General features: G+C 41.0%; 1 protein-coding gene across 3 annotated transcripts in view; it reads right to left on the reverse strand.

The window, feature by feature from the left end:
* Nucleotides 1-17642, reverse strand: part of TXK (TXK tyrosine kinase) — a 61606-nt gene that overhangs the window by 36118 nt on the left and 7846 nt on the right. For 2 of the 3 annotated variants that reach the window (XM_069593081.1, XM_069593079.1), the window contains exons 2-5: nucleotides 6820-6874; nucleotides 5725-5827; nucleotides 4819-5024; nucleotides 962-1027 (exon numbers count right to left, since the gene is read on the reverse strand). In XM_069593081.1, coding sequence (XP_069449182.1) covers nucleotides 962-1027; nucleotides 4819-5024; nucleotides 5725-5827; nucleotides 6820-6874 — 430 coding nt within the window. Of the gene's footprint in view, nucleotides 1-961; nucleotides 1028-4818; nucleotides 5025-5724; nucleotides 5828-6819; nucleotides 6891-17642 lie in introns of those variants that run through there. The other variant, XM_069593082.1, reaches the window with a different exon arrangement.

The following is a 17642-nucleotide window of genomic DNA, read 5'->3' on the forward strand; positions in this document are numbered from 1 at the left end:
CCGAAGCTGAAACTCCAATACTTTGGCAACCTGATGTGAACAGCTGACTCATTGGAAAAGACCGTGATGCTGGGAAAGATTGAAGGCAGGAGGAGAAGGCGGCGACAGAGGATGAAATGGTTGGATGGCATCACCAATTCAATGGACATGAACTTGGGCAAAGTCCAGGACATGGTGAGGGACAGGGAAGCCTGCCAAGCTGCAATCCCAGGGCTCCCAAAGAGTCAGACATGACTTGGTAACTGTACAACAAGGACCACTCCTAGCCCTGTCTATCTGTACATTAATATCTCAACTTTATTTTCTGATCTGCAGATTGAGGGGTTAAATAGTGATTGCTAATGTTTCTATCTTCTAAATCCATTAATATAGTGTAACAAGAATGCATTTCTAAGCAAAACTCTAGTGAACATATCAAAAGTTCTTCTGAACTATAGCATTAGCCTATTTCTCATCTTCAGTGATCTCTAAACACTTCAAAACATGAGTCAAACTATAGTAACATGTCTGTATATTAAATCTAACTTAATTAATGAACAATTGATGTCATTTTTCATTTAGTTTTGGTCTTAGCTCCCCAACCAAGGATGGAACCCATGCCTCCTGCAATAGAAGCGTAGAGTCTTAACCACTGGACCACCAGGAAGTCCTCATTTTTAAAATAATAACTTTTCCACTTAGGACTCGCAGTAAAACAAGTGCAAGATGAGTGTTTGGCTTCTTGTAGTCACTGTTAAAATTTCCTTTAACTGGCCAAACAAAACCAAAAAAAAGTAATTGTAAGAAAAAGAAGTTTCTGAATCAGCCATTATTAAGATTAAAAATCTCTTAAGCTAAAGCTTCCAAATGTGTTACTTTCTTTTCCCTTTTCAGACCCAAAACAGTATATATACTAATAAGTTACCCAAATGTACCTGATTTTTATAGATTAACCATGGGACATATTTTTGAGGACACTTACTCATATATTTCTAAATTAGTTGGTTTGTTTTCGGTCACATAGTTGCTTGGAATTAAGCCTTCATTCCTACAAACACAAAGCAAAAGTCAAAATTTTGGCACATCTGTGGCATTATTGTGGCAAAGATCCCTTTAAAAAACCTCAAGGATGCAGAGGAAAATCAAATTCATTTGACTAATTAAATTGTTGAGAGAAGAAAAAAGGTTTTTCATTTCAACATTCAACTAAAATCTTTGCACAACAAATACTAAGTTTCTGATGTTTAACATTAGTAGTTTAAGATGTTTTCTCACACAGATATCTTTGCAAATAGGAAAAGGGCCGCTTAACATAATCACTGGGACGTAATAGTGACTAGATTAAAAACATACCAATTGGAAAGATATTGACTTAATTCTTTTTAATTGCTGCAGAGCATCCCACAGAATAGATATTCTAGTTTAGCCATGCTCTATTACAACAAAGCTGTAAAGAAATACTTGAATATGCCTTCTTGTGTACAAGTAAGAGTATTTCTCTAAGACAGATACAAAGTGGGAAAATTGCTGGGTTGCTGATTAAGCGCATCTTTTCAGTAGATAACAGCAAATCGCTGTCAAAGGGCAACAATTTTCACACTTATCAGCAGGGGAGGAGTTTTTCTTTTCCTATAACTTCACCAACAAAATCTGAAATTTAAAATTATGAAAGATCTCCAAGACATATTATTGAGGAGTACAAGCAAGTTGCAGAGCAATGCATAAAGTATAGTCAGATTTAAGTAAATTAAATCCTCAGACAATACCATATTTTTAATACATCCAAGAAAGTGCATTGAAAGTGATCTGGACAGGAAGATCATTGAAATGAATCACTAAATGAATAATGATGCTTACTTTTGGGAAAGAGTCTGGGTTTGGAGGTGTGGCAAAGCAGAATTTGGGCACTATTTATCATGTTTGAATATTATTTTTTTTAACCTATATTCACTGATTAACTTTGAAGTTAAAAAATTGGTGCTGTTCCTCTTTAAGTCTGAGTCATGACAACACACCACCTGCAAGGATAGTTACTGATACAGCCCTGAACCTACTAACTTACATGGTCTCTGGGACATCATTCCTCTTTACCCACTGAAAAGTCGCCAGCATATGTTGAGTCTTAATTAAGAACTGGTAAAAGAGCCAAATCATTAAGAAAACATAAAGAAAGAGATTTGTATGTACTTCTAATGCTTAGATACTTATAACCTCAAAATCTTGACAAGGCCAAGAATTCTCTCCCAGAAAGCAGACATACTCCTCAGAATTCTTTTCTACCCAGGACTCCAGTCTAGAATTAACAATCTATTGCAAGCGGTACAAAGAAGTATTTTTGTATCCCAGGGCCTTTTTTTTCTAATTTCATTCAGAAACTACTGCAATGTTTACTTCCAAAACTAGTCATTGTAGAAATATGAAAATGAGTAAGACACTGTTTCTGTTTCTATCTTAGAGCTTAATAGGAAAAAAATTCAAATTGAAAAAAAAAAAAAGCATAAATTAGAATAAAAACTTGTATGGTAGAAACTAGTATTCTTATTTACAAATAAAATTCATTAAAAACAGAACTATCTTATGATCCACCAATTCCACCTCTGGGTATTTATCTGAAGAAAATGAAAACACTAACTTAAAAAGATACATGCACCCCCATGTTTACTGTAACACTATTTGTAATAGCCAAGATATGGAGACAACCAAGTGTCCACTGATGGATGAGTTGATAAAGAAAATGTGGCATATATGAAATATTATTCACTCATAAAAAGAGTAAATTTTTTGTCATTTGCAACAACATAGACGGACCTTGACAGCACTATACTAAGTGAAATAAAGACAAAAACCATGTGGTCTCACTTACACGTGAAACTTTTAAAAAAAAAATGAAAAATTGAAACAAAACAAGCTCAAAGTACAAAGAATACACTGGTGGCTGCCAGAGGCAAGGGTGGTTGTAGGGAGATAAAATGGGTGAAGGGGATCAAAAGGTATAAACTTCCAGTTACAAAATAAATGAGGCTTGGGATATGATGTGTAGAATCATGACGAGTTAATAGTACCGTATTGCATGTTTTAACTCCACAGTAATAACAGAACAGACTTCTGTAAGATTTCAATACATTTAGACCATGAAATTTTTGCACCTGGACTTATGTCCCTGAATTATGTTCCAGTGTCTCCTAGTTTATTGTCCATCAATTCAGTTCAGTTCAGCAGCTCAGTCATGTCTGACTCTTTGCAACCCCATGGACTGCAGCACACAAGGTTTCCCTGTCCATCACCAATTCCCGGAGCTTGCTCAAACTCATGTAGATCAAGTCAGTGATGCCATCCAACCATCTCATCCCCTGTGGTCCCCTTCTCCTGCCTTCAATCTTTCCCAGCATCAGGGTCTTCTGAGTCAGTTCTTCGAATCAGGTGGCCAAAGTATTGGAGTTTCAGCTTCAGCATTAGTCCTTCCAATGAATATTCAGGACTGATCTCCTTTAGGATTGACTAGTTGGATCTCCTTGCAGTCCAAGGGACTCTCAAGAGTCTTCTCCAACACCACAGTTCAAAAGCATCAATTCTTCAGCACTCAGCTTTCTTCACAGTCCAACTCTCACATCCATATATAACTCCTGAAAAAACCATAGCTTTGACTAGGCGGATCTTTGTTGGCAAAGTAATGTCTCTGCTTTTTAATATGCTGTCTAGGTTGGTCATAGCTTTTCTTCCAAGGAGCAAGAGTCTTTTAATCTCATGACAGAAGTCACCATCTGCAGTGATTTTGGAACCCAAAAAAATAAAGTCTGTCACTGTTTTCCATTGTTTCCCCATCTATTGGCCATGAAGTGATAGGACTGGATGCCATGATCTTCATTTTCTGAATGTTGAGTTTTAAGCCAACTTTTTCACTCTCCTACTTTCATCAAGAGGCATTTTAGTTCTTTTTATTGTCTATAGGAACTTGAATAGAATTTGTGCCCTACTGTTGTGTGAAAGCTGTATAAATTTACATTATGTTGAATTGATTCATAGTGCTTTTCAGGTCTACTATTTCCTTCTACTTCTCTGTATATTCATTCTATTAATTTTTGAGAGTTTGATATTGAAACTCGAACTAAACATCTTAATTTACCTACCTAAAAACAATTATATATAATAGAACTATATGTAACTTTGTTCTATATTTTCCATGTCTCCTGTAAATATGTTACCTTATTTTCATAATTTAAAAAAGTTAAAAAGCATTAAAAGTGAAAAATAGTACCATATTGCATGTCTGAAAGTTGCTGAGACAGTAAATCATAAAAGCTCCCATCACAAGGAAAAAAAAATTGTAACTATGTACACTGCCGAATGTTAACTAGACTTGTAGTGATTATTTCACAATAAATATAAAGCGCAAATCATTATGTTGTACACCTGCAACTAATACAGTGTTCTATGTCAATTATAGAGACTTCCCTGGTGGCTATATCTGAGAAGAAAGAAAGGAAGGGAAAAGGCAGGAAGGAAGGGAAGGAGGGAGGGAGAAAGGAAGGAGGGAAGGGAAACAGAGAGGATAAGTAATTTGCCCAAAAACACACAGCAGTGTGTGGCTACATCAGGATATAAAGCCACATGTGCCTAGTTTGGAGAGTCTGCCTGAAATCACAGCATTATAATGCCCATTCATACAGATGGAGAGGTGTGGGAACAGCTTCTGTTTCATTTACAAGGGAGAGTTATAAACCTTGAGAAAACAAACAGAGTCTATTTCTCTAATAAGCTAAATGGAGTCTATTTCACACTTCGGAAGACTTTAGGGACTGAAAGAAGAAATATTTGGTAAAGACAAACCACCAGTCTTACCCCAAGCGGTCTCTTGCCTTCCACCAGTGAGGATCATACTTCTCCAAGATAAGATATTCCTCGGCTCTCTTTAAGGCTAAATCATAGGGCTCTCTGGGCAGGAAATCGTACAGTGCCTTAACGTGGATCTTCTCTTCAGAAACCTCAGAGGGTGGGAGGGGAGGCAATGGCTTGCGTTTTGATGGTTGCCCATGGCCCCTGTTGGACTGTAAAACACTAAGGAGTGAGTCGTGGTACTATTGTTTAAGTGATCTGAGCTAAAAAAAGAACAAGGGTAGAGAGTATCTGCCTGCCGCCTTGTTTCTCCCAGCTAGCTGCAGTAAAGCAGAAGCCCTGATGGTATAAACGTAGGAAATGACTAACTACAAAACAATTTTCTGATCGAGCAACACACTCATCATTCTGTAAATTCTCGAGATCACAAATTCTCTTGCCAGCATGGCACTGAATATTTTTCATGTCACAATTCTTAAAATTTTATTTCCTCCTTAATAATTTCACTTTAAGGATTTTTCTCCTTTGGAAAAAGGAGGAAAAAAAAAACAAACCAGCTTTTCCCTTTAATATGCTGTAAGCTTGTGTGTGGGCTTATCAACTTCCCAAGAAAACTTATTTTCTAACACTGAACTGAAAACTGATCCTGGCCTCAAAATGGCGATAGCCAGAAGGCATTTTTTCCCCAATTTCAAATTCTGCCAAAATATTGCAGAATAGGCCATTTTAACTGGTCTTTTTTTCTTTCCCTTTCTTCTAGGCTGTTGATTCACTAAAAGTTTATTGAAAACTTATTATGTGCCAAGCATGACATTAGGTTCTGGGCAGGGTAGCAAACGGTACCTCACGAAGCACAGACCCTAAAAATGCCACCTTCCTCTACCCCTTCTCCCCCTTCAAAATGATACTCACTTGCTTTTTACTTGGCAAGTCACTGAACCATGGTCTGCGACGCTGTGTGTATTTTTCTGAAAGTTCTTCATCTTTGCTAAGGCTTATTTGTGTCCTCACTTGCCTGACATTGAAAAATAATCATGTTACAAAGGATTATTTTACTCTTAGCTATAAATCCACTAGACTATAAACAAGCTAGTAGTAAAGTCTCCTTCCTATTTTTCATTTAGAAGACTTCCTAACTCCTTGGGCAAGGCACTCTGGGACTTCTCAGAACTTTATTTTACTTTTTTAAATCTAGGACTAGAGACACTAAGAGCATATAGAGTTGTTATGAATAATAAAATTGAGAAAATACATGTCACGTGGGCAACATAAAGTCTGGTGACTATTAAGGGCATACAATTACAATCACAATAATGAAGACCTTACTCTGTGTCAGGCACAGTGTTTTACATTTCACATGCATCGCCTCATTTGAAAGTATCTATTGTTAAAAAGTAGATGTGATGTAGCGATTAAGAACATGAGTTTGGATCCCAGATCTTCCATTTTTAGGGCTTTGGGCAATGTAACCTCCCTAGGCCTGCATTTCTTCATCTGTATAATGGGGATTGTAAAAACAAATAAAAAGGGTGGTTTTGAGAGTTACTAAGAGCTAAAAAACATAAACTTTTTAACACAGTCTGACATATAGGACTCCCATTAAATGCTGGCTGTTACTATTATCATGGCACCCTGTATTTTTATCTTTATGCATCATTTACTGGGCACCAAAGTATAAAACACATTGGTAGTTTCAGGGAGAATCTCAAATAAGACAGGATTTTTGCCCTTAAAAGGTAAAAATTACAGTGAGACACAGACACATAAATAGCATGCATGAAACAAATATTAAATACAGAACCAGGCCGCATGCTCTGGGAACACAATGGAAGGAGCAATTAAGTCCAAGAGGATGGAGAGAGACCATGGACCTGACACGTGACCTATCGCTAGCTTTAAATTAATGGCCATTCAATAGGGAGAAAATGGGAGGAGTTTCCCAGGCAGATGAACAGCAGATTCAAAGAAACAGGGAGATTCCACCCAAGAAGTTGCCCTCGGACTTACCGCTTCTGCACGGAACAGCAACAGCAGCAGCAGAAAATCGACTGGATGGTATTATCTGAAAAGCAGATCATTTTCAACTGTTAGGAAGCCACGAGTCCGTGATATTGGAAAGAGGAAGCTGCTGGCACTATTCCAAAGGAGGAAATCTCCGAGGGCATGGGTAATAGAAAGAATCCTATTAATACAGCACATGCCAACCTATACCTGCCCTTCTTCACTAGTAAAAGGTGAAAGATTGTCACTAACACGAAAATAAGTTACTGGCACCCTGGCCACTGTGGTTTCCCTTCTCAGGCTCTTGTCTCTGGTTCTGGTTTCATGCATTTCCTCAGTCAGTGAATGATAAATGACCGGTGTATTCACTTCACCTTGATCAGGGCTGAAGTCGGCTGACAAATGTACCAAAGGATATGATTCCAAAAACAACGTTCTCCTAGAGAATCTACTAGTAGGGATTTAAAATTAGGTCCATTACATTTCTTCAAATATATTTTAAAATACATTTATATAAAGTAATATGAATATACTAAATATATTTATAATATGTAATATACTACATAACAGCATGTTTATTCTATTTTTATATTTTGTGTATAAAAATACACTTACCTTTTTGGATCTCAAACTTTCTATGGATTAGGTTCAAACAAACTGAATATTTAAAGAAAGTACTAACTACTTAGTAAATCTGGGTCATTCTTACACTTTTGTCAAGCTTAATCTTTGTTAGATTATTTGCCTATTTTCAAACCATAAATAAATTCTGAATATATCAAAAGCTGTTTTATGTTCATAGAACCTACATTTCACAGCAACTCTTTCTCATACTGGCCCCTGAAAATGAAGTATTATTAAGAAAGCAGAGTACATTAGACATGAGCATTAGCTTTGAGGTTAGAAAGGGCTGCATATGAATTCTAGCTGGAGGTGTGTGGGGGGGTGGTGCTGACTATATCAAGAATAAATCCCTTTACTTCTCTAAGTCATTGTTTTCCTATCTGTAAAAACAAGAAAATCATACCTATCCCCTTCGAGAAGCCTTAAGGGGCAGAGATTAATCTCCGCCTTTGTGGATTTGGGCAAGCTAGTGAAGTGTTTTGTGCTTAGGTTTCCTCATCTGTAAAACGGGAATAATAGGATACTTAGCATGTAAGGCTACTGTGAGGATTAATTGAATGGGTTCCTATACAACACCTAGAGCTATGCCATGTATGTAGTAAGAGGGCAATCAAGATCTATTATTATTAGTTTTGTTGAAAAGATTAAATTAGATGTTTTCTCTAAAGTTTCTCTCCTACACAGAAGAGGGACGGATACAAGCAGAAGCCACCCAGTACAACCTACCCCTCAGCATCCACTCTATGCCCTCAGAACACAGGGTGCAACAAAGCCCCATCAGCTAACATTATCACCAGGTGCTGTCAATTTGATTACACTCCCACCTGAAACTTGGTACATTAACCATCATTAGGATTCTTACATCAGATGGAGAAAGAAGGTGAAAACAAGAGTAACATAGGACATAGCTGCTACTATTCCCACCTTGGTAGCTATCCTGAGTTGTAAGTCGATCACAGATGCCCTCTGTCACCTTCCATTCCTTGTGCTCTCTTGCCTTTGCTAACACTTTGGTGGAAGGAGTTTTCATCTGCTGGAATTGCCCAAATGTTCATTCCTGTAGGATCTGGTCCTTAGTTGTTTTTAATGGGGTTGTTACAATTTCCTACTGAGCAGGGCTATTTTGAATATTAAGGAATGAAGCTAGTGGCTACTGTCGCCTCCTGAGGTAGCCCACACTCTGTCTGTGGAGTGTGTTGCTCTCTAAATAAATCCACCTCTTACCTATCACTTTGTCTCTCACTGAATTCTTTCTGTGATGAGATAAGACTGAGCTTCATTAGGTCCTGAAACCAGAGACTGAAACCCCCACCAGATGGAAGAAGTTAACTTCACGCTGCCCACAAGCACATAGTCCCCAGGCCTGTTGGAACCAGAAGCTGATGATGCCGACTCACCACTAGCCAATCAGAAGAATGTCCACGAGCTGACCATGCCCTGCTCCTTGAACCATTCCTAATAAAACTCCTCATTACCGCCTCCAGGGGGAGAAACACTGTGATCTACTCACCCCCTACCCCCCTTGCCTGGCAAAGCAATAAAGCTATTCTTTTCTACTTCACCCCAATAAAGGAAAGAAATGAAGCTAGTATGTCCCCTGAGTTTCCAAGCCCTCTTTGTCCTCATTGTAGAGAATGAACCCAGTTTCTTCCTGGAAATTGCGATTCTCATCTCTGATACATTGAGTCCTCTCTGTGCCCATCAGCTCACTGATACCAAGAATCCCACAACGGTCAGAGGGCAATCTTAGCTCCCAATATTCCCTAAGAAAGGGATTCTTCTCTGCGGCACTGGTATCTCCAAGCTCACCAAACACAAAAGTCGCAGGGAAAGAAAATAATAATATTCCAGTGGGTTATTAGTTGGTAAGAGGGGCCACTCTAACCTCTTCCTCCTCAGTTGCCAGACGCATGCATCCTAGCTTTATGAAGACATCACCACATATGCTGCTGGTTTAAGACATTTACTGTATCCTATAGAACATCGTTCCAACTTTGCAAGATGTTGTCTCCCAGATGTCATAGGAATTAAGGCTTTAGCCGGTCATTTAGCTACCAGAAGCCAGAGAGCTTGAAGCATGTTGAGCTAAGCCCTACAGATAACTTTTCCAGGAGAAGAAGGAATCAGAGAAGGCAATGGCACCCCACTCCAGCGCTCTTGCCTGGAAAATCCCATGGAAGGAGGAGCCTGGTAGGCTGCAGTCCATGGGGTCGCTAAGAGTCGGACACGACTGAACGACTTCAATTTCACTTTTCACTTTCCACTTTCATGCATTGGAGAAGGAAATGGCAACCCACTCCAGTGTTCTTGCCTGGAGAATCCCAGGGGTGGGGGAGCCTGGTGGGCTTCGGTCTATGGGGTCATACAGAGTCGGACACGACTGAAGTGACTTAGCAGCAGCAGCAGCAGCAAGCTCACTAAGCCACTATGGAGGCTGGTTCCACATTTAACTCCTGCTGGTCATCCTTCCAGGACAGAACAGGGTGAATAAGATAAAGACACCCAGGACAGTAATCAATTATATATTGTTTCCTTTTCCTTTCACCGAAGTTGACCTTCAAAACCTAGATTCATGTATTACTTACATGCCTTTCTCTGATTTGGACACTGCCATTATTTCGTCTTTGAGCTATAGACACCTTGTGGGTCCAGTTGGCAAACATCTCATTTCTATCAGGCAAAGAGTCACCTTTACCCCTCTAATTTAATAGCTTTCTTCCGTAGCCAAGAAACCATCTGTTCTCCATCCCAAAGTTGATTTCTGGAAAAATCAAATAGAGTCTGGGCTCTCAAATAGAGTGCCCCCCCCCCCCGAATTTGCACCACACTGTGTATTATTAGGCTTTTGGGTCTCAACTGCTTCTGTCAGTTTTCAAAATCTGAGTGTTTTTCCCTCACCCTTCTGTCACTAAAAAGGTCTAAGTCTCCATTATCTGAATTATACCAATAGCCTCCTAACTTCCTACTGCTTCTACCCTTAACTCCCCCTGTGGTTTCTTTTCCGCAGTCAGAGCAATTAATTTAAAACCTAGGTCAGATCATGCTACTCCTTGCCTCAAAAACCCACAACGGCTCTCCATTTCACGGAGCGTTTTAGCCGATTTCTCACAACAGTCTCTACACCTTCCGTGGTCTGGCCTCCTGGAGCCTTCTCACCCCTCTCTCCAACGCGCTCATGCTCATCTACCCCCCACGCTGGCCACACTGGCCCCACAGTGCTTCCGGGCCAGGCCTGCTCTCAGCACAGGCTCTTCACTTCTGTTCTGCCTGGACCATTTCCCTCAGGCATCAGTCCTTGCCTCTCTCCACTCCTCAAGTCTGCTCCAATCTCACCTTCTCAGTGAAGAGTGCCCTGACCCATGACTATTGCTACCTGTCCTCCACCTAGTAACTTCAGGATTCCTGACTTTGCTCTGTTCTTCTTTTTGTAAATAGCATTCCCCACATTCTAACATGATTAGCAATTAACCATTTCTCCCCTTACTGTCTCCTCAACTAGAATGCAGACAGGGATCATTGTCTACTTTGTTCGCAGGTAGATCCCAAGAGGCCTGAACAGTTTTTGACACCTAATCATTACTCAACAAATATTTGTTGAGCAAAATCAACATATGAATGAATGGGTTTGAAGGAGCATCAAATGATAACTTTTCCAAAGCACCCACCTGTTTTGATTCAGTCCCAACAGGAAAATGAAAACTCAATGTGTAGGGGACAGAATAAGCAAGTGCAACTAAATAAGCAACAGAATAAGTAGTGACCTGTAAGAGTGGGGATATAAGATTAGGTTATGAAAGTCCTCGAAATAAGAGAAGATAGGACCTTACTGTATTTGTAGAACAGAGTCACTACTGAAGACAGAGAACAATTTGGTCACAATAAAGCAGAATAAACTCTGTACTCAGCCTAGAAACCTTTGTAAGATGGTCTGGCAAGGTAAGCGACGACCTTTATGGTCACAGGTTTTAATATAAGCTAGAACATTGAATATCACTGAACTCTGGGAGATGGTGATGGACAGGGAGGCCTGGTGTGCTGCGATTCATGGGTTCACAAAGAGTCAGACACGACTGAGTGACTGAACTGAGCTGAACTGAATCCTCAATAAAAAATTAAACTGATAAAATAGACTCTCAACAACATATGGCAACGAGATTGTATCTTTCCTTATCTTCAGGGCCTTTCAAAATCTGATCACCCCCATCCTGACTCTTACTGTTTACCAATTCCTGTTACACCAGCTTCTTCTATTTGCTGTTCTCACAGACATCTTGCCTAGTTCTGCCTCCAGCCTGAAAAAGGCTTCCTTTGTACTTCACTCCCATCTAATCTTCCTCCAGGCTTCTAAAGCGCTATAACTTGTCTTGCCTTGTGGCTCTTAATTAGGTACCATCTTCCATGGTCATTTATACTAACTGGGCTTCTCAATCTCACCACTACTGATACTTTAGACACTTTAGACTGATGGATTCTTTGTTGCGGGGAGCCGTCCTGTGTATTGCAGGATGTTTACCAGCATCTCTGGCCACTATGCACTAGGTGCCAGCGGCAACAGCCCCATCACCCCTCTAATACCCACCTCCCCCTCACAGGTGTGAACACCGCACTATTCAGCGGCATTGTCAGATGTCCCCTGCGGGCAAAACCACCCTTTGTTAAGAACCATTGAGCTAGATTGTAACTATTAAGCTCAATTCTTGGTCTGAGTTGCATGCTTTTTTGTCTTGTCCGTAACATCGCATCGGAGGCTCCTTTAGAACAAGAACTCAGTAGATAACTGTTAAGTAACACCTTCCTGATCTCTACACCATCATATTACATTTAGGCTCTATTTCTCAGTAACTCACTCTACCACATGGTGTCTCACAGCTTGATGCTGGCCACAGACAAAGCTAGGTTGACCACGTCCTTTTGACTAAGTGGAACAATAAGGCTGAAGAAGACAGCTTCCGGAGCTTATAGGAGGTCATGAGTCTAACATTTTGTTCCAGATATAATAAAAGAAGAAGGAGAAGGGTGGGAAGAAAAAGAAATAGCAGTTTATCCGAAGTCAAACATCGATCCATGAGATGCTAAACGAAATGGTAAAATTGGTGTTCAAATTTTTTTTTTTTCTGTGTTAGGATAGATATGGAGTTGAGCGATCATTAGGGTCAGAGCAACCTGAAGTCACGTCATGGCTCCATTTTCTTGTAGCAACAATATGATGTGGGGCATCTACTCAGGAAACTCACCTGGAAAATGTTGGAAATAAAACCTACCTTCTAAGAGAGGCAGTTCCCCACTCCTACCAACAAAGTCTTTACCATATGCAGACACTACTGCTGCTGCTGCTGCTGCTGCTAAGTCGCTTCAGTCGTGTCCGACTCTGTGCGACCCCATAAAAGGAAGCCCACCAGGCTCCCCCATCCCTGGGATTCACCAGGAAAGAATACTGGAGTGGGTTGCCATTTCCTTCTCCAGTGCATGAAAGTGAAAAGTGAAAGTGAAGTCGCTCAGTCGTGTCCGACTTTGTGACCCCATGGACTACAGCCTACCAGGCTCCTCTGTCCATGGGATTTTCCAGGCAAGAGTACTGGAGTGGGGTGCCATCCCCTTCCCCGATGCAGACACTACAGTAAGATCTCATTATCATATACTAATTCACACCCTATGGAAGTGACGCTACTGGTAAAGAATCCGCCTGCCAATGCAGGAGATGCAAGAGGCACAGGTTTGATTCCTGGGCCAGGAAGATCCCCTGAAGTAGGAAATGGCACCCCACTCCAGTATTCTTGTCTGGGAAATCTCATGGACAGAGGAGCTACAGTTCATAAAGTCACAAAGAGTCAGACATGACTGACTGAGCACACACACATACACACACACTCACTCCCTACACTATTTCAATGTGTAACAGTAAGATCTTACTGTACTAATAATGTAATACTGTTATTATTAATGTTATTATTACCTAGAGCCAGGCATCCTGGAATGTGAAGCCAAATGGGCCTTAGGAAGCATAACTATGAACAAAGCTAGTGGAGGTGATGGAATTCCAGTAGAGCTATTTCAAATCCTGAAAGATGATGCTGTGAAAGTGCTGCACTCAATATGCCAGCAAATTTGGAAAACTCAGCAGTGGCCACAGGACTGGAAAAGGTCCATTTTCATTCCAATCCCAAAGAAAGGCAATGCCAAAGAATGCTCAATTTGCTGCACAATTGCATCATCTCACACCCTAGTAAACTAATGCTCAAAATTCTCCAAGCCAGGCTTCAGCAATACATGACCTGTGAACTTCCAGATGTTCAAGCCGGTTTTAGAAAAGGCAGAAGAACCAGAGATCAAATTGCCAACATCCGCTGGATCATCGAAAAAGCAAGAGAGTTCTAGAAAAACATCTATTTCTGCTTTATTGACTATGCCAAAGCCTTTGTTTGTGTGGATCACAATAAACTGTGGAAAATTCTGAAAGAGATGGGAATACCAGACCACCTGACCTGTCTCTTGAGAAACCTGTATGCAGGTCAGGAAGCAACAGTTAGAACTGGACATGGAACAACAGACTGGTTCCAAGTAGGAAAAGGTGTATGTCAAGGCTGTATGTTGTCACCCTGCTTATTTAACTTATATGCAGAGTACATCATGAGAAACGCTGGGCTGGGTGAAGCACGAGCTGGAATCAAGGTTGCCGGGAGAAATATCAATAACCTTAGATATGCAGATGACACCACCCTTATGGCAGAAAGTGAAGAGGAACTAAAAAGCCTCTAAAACTAAGATCGTGGCATCCAGTCCCATCACTTCATGGCAAATAGATGGGGAAACAGTGGAAACAGTGAGAGACTTTATTTTTGGGGCTCCAAAATCACTGCAGACGGTGACTGCAGCCATGAAATTAAAAGACGCTTACTCCTTGGAAGAAAAGTTATGGCCAACCTAGATAGCATATTCAAAAGCAGAGACATTACTTTGCCAACAAATGTCCATCTAGTCAAAGCTATGGTTTTTCCAGTGGTCATGTATGGATTTGAGAGTTGGACTATAAAGAAAGCTGAGCACCAAAGAATTGATGCTTTTGAACTGTGGTGTTGGAGAAGACTCTTGAGAGTCCCTTGAACTCCAAGGAGATCCAACCAGTCCATCCTAAAGGAGATCAGTCCAGGGTGTTCATTGGAAGATCTGATGTTGAAGCTGAAACTCCAATACTTTGATCACCTGATGTGAAGAGCTGACTCATTAGAAAAGCCCCTGATGCTGGGAAAGATTGAGGGCAGGAGAAGGGGACGGCAGAAGATGAGATGGTTGGATGGCATCACTGACTTAATGGACACGAGTTTGGGTGGGCTCTGGGAGTTGGTGTTGGATAGAGAGGCCTGGTGTGCTGCAGCTCATGGGGTTGCAAAGAGTCGGACACGACTGAGTGACTGAACTGAACTGAATGTTATTATCCCCATTGCACAGAAGAAACTGAATAACAGAGAGGTTCGGTAATTTGTCCAAAGCCACATACCTAAAAAGCAACCAAGCACAAATTTAAGCCCACAGAGCTCGGTTGAGTCCGTGAGCGTACTGATGAGTCTCTTCTTGTGGATAAGAAGATTGTGTAAGATAGCGAAGGGGAATGCCTAGAACAGAGCAGTTAGCCATTTAGTTCCCTCCTTTCCCATCGGTCAGCTTCCTAGAACTCATTCATGCGCTCTGTATTCACAGGGTGGAGTGAAGGTAAACAGACAGAAGGAGACTGTGGTTCTCCCTCTGAAGACAGAATGGGAAGAAGGCTAAGTAGGTTAGAGCTGACCTCCAGTCCCCTAACTCCTGTGTTCTGAGTCCATTCTCTACCCTATTTACCCCACTCAGGACTCTAATGGGCCCTCTTCCAACTAAAACAGCTCTCCAGGTGTAAATGCTATGACAGTCAATTGATGCGACAGCAAACATGCACTGCAGTGCTTCTTCTAAAGGCACTTGCATGTTTGCAGGCATGACACTCATATTTATCAAGGTGATCAGAGAGAGACTGAGTTAAGGAATTGGCTCACACAGTTATGAGGGCTGGTGAGTCCAAAATGTGATGAGGCAGACTGGAGACAGGGAAGAACTGCAGTTTGAGTCCAGAGGCAGGCTGATGCCCCACTTTTTTCTTGCTTAATGGAGATCAGTCTTTGCTCTATTAAGGCCTTCAACCAATTAAATGAGGCTCACCCACACTGTGTAAGGTGATGCTATCTAATTATCTCATCCTCTGCCACACCCTTCTTTTGCTTTCTATCTTTCCCAGCATCGGAGTCTTTTCCTTAAATATATAGAGCTTTCAAAGGGTAATTGCTGGTATTTGTCAGCAGACATAATATCTGGGGACTAGGAAAAGGCCTTGCCCTCTTCACTGAATTTATAATACATGACTACACACTAGCAGAGTGGATAATAAATCCAGTAACAATCTCTCAGTTACCTTTACTCTCTTCTGCAGGCTAAAATTTAGGAGGAAGAATATTCAGGAATATTCATTTGATTTGCAAAGCAGAAATAGAGACACAGACGTAGAGAACAAACATGGATAACAAGGAGGGGGAAGGGAGGTGGGATGGATTGGGATATTGGTACTACTACGTACACTGCTACTTACAGAATAGACAACTAATGAGAACCGACTGTATAGCACAGGGAACTCTCCAAATACTCTGTGGTGACATAAGTGGGAAGGAAATCCAATATCCATATACGGGATATATGTATATATATAACTGATTCACTTTTCTGTACAGCAGAAATTAACACAACTTTGTAAGACAGCTATCAGCTCAGTTCAGTTCAGTAGTTCAGTCGTGTCCGACTCTTTGCGACCCCATGAATCGCAGCACACCAGGCCTCCCTGTCCATCACCAACTCCCGGAGTTCACTCAGACTCACATCCATCGAGTCAGTGATGCCATCCAGCCATCTCATCCTCTGTCGTCCCCTTCTTCTCCTGCCCCCAATCCTTCCCAGCATCAAAGTCTTTTCCAATGAGTCAACTCTTCACATGAGGTGGCCAAAGTACTGGAGTTTCAGCTTCAGCATCATTCCTTCCAAAGAAATCCCAGGGCTGATCTCCTTCAGAATGGACTGGTTGGATCTCCTTGTAGTCCAAGGGACTCTCAGGAGTCTTCTCCAACACCACAGTTCAAACGCATCACTTCTTCGGCGCTCAGCCTTCTTCACAGTCCAACTCTCACATCCATACATGACCACAGGAAAAACCATAGCCTTGACTAGATGGACCTTAGTTGGCAAAGTAATGTCTCTGCTTTTCAATATGCTATCTAGGTTGCTCAAAACTTTTCTTCCAAGGAGTAAGCGTCTTTTAATTTCATGGCTGCAGTCACTGTCGGCAGTGATTTTGGAGCCCCAAAAAATAAAGTCTGACACTGTTTCCACTGTTTCCCCATCTCTTTCCCATGAAGTGATGGGACCAGATGCCATAATCTTCATTTTCTGAATGTTGAGCTTTAAGCCAACTTTTTCACTCTCCTCTTTTACCTTCATCAAGAGGCTTTTTAGTTCCTCTTCACTTTCTGCCATAAGGGTGGTGTCATCTGCATATCTGAGGTTATTGATATTTCTCCCAGCAATCTTGATTCCAGCTCGTGTTTCTTCCAGTCCAGCGTTTCTTATGATATACTCTGCATATAAGTTAAATAAGCAGGATGACAATATATAGCCTTGATGTACTCCTTTTCCTATTTGGAACCAGTCTGTTGTTCCATGTCTAGTTCTAACTGTTGCTTCCTGGCCTGCATGAGATTTCTCAAGAGACAGGTCAGGTGGTCTGGTATTCCCATCTCTTTCAGAATTTTCCACAGTTTATTGTGATCCACACAGTCAAAGGCTTTGGCATAGTCAATAAAGCAGAAATAGATGTTTTTCTGGAACTCTCTTGCTTTTTCCATGATCCAGTGGATGTTGGCAATTTGATCTCTGGTTCCTCTGCCTTTTCTAAAACCAGCTTGAACATCAGGAAGTTCACGGTTCACGTATTGCTGAAGCCTGACTTGGAGAATTTTGAGCATTACTTTACTAGCGTGTGAGATGAGTGCAATTGTGCAGCAAATTGAGCATTCTTTGGCATTGCCTTTCTTTGGGATTGGAATGAAAACGGACCTTTTCCAGTCCTGTGGCCACTGCTGAGTTTTCCAAATTTGCTGGCATATTGAATGCAGCACTTTCACAGCATCATCTTT

This window comes from Ovis canadensis, chromosome 6, assembly GCF_042477335.2.
Source record: "Ovis canadensis isolate MfBH-ARS-UI-01 breed Bighorn chromosome 6, ARS-UI_OviCan_v2, whole genome shotgun sequence".
Lineage (NCBI taxonomy): Eukaryota > Metazoa > Chordata > Mammalia > Artiodactyla > Bovidae > Ovis > Ovis canadensis.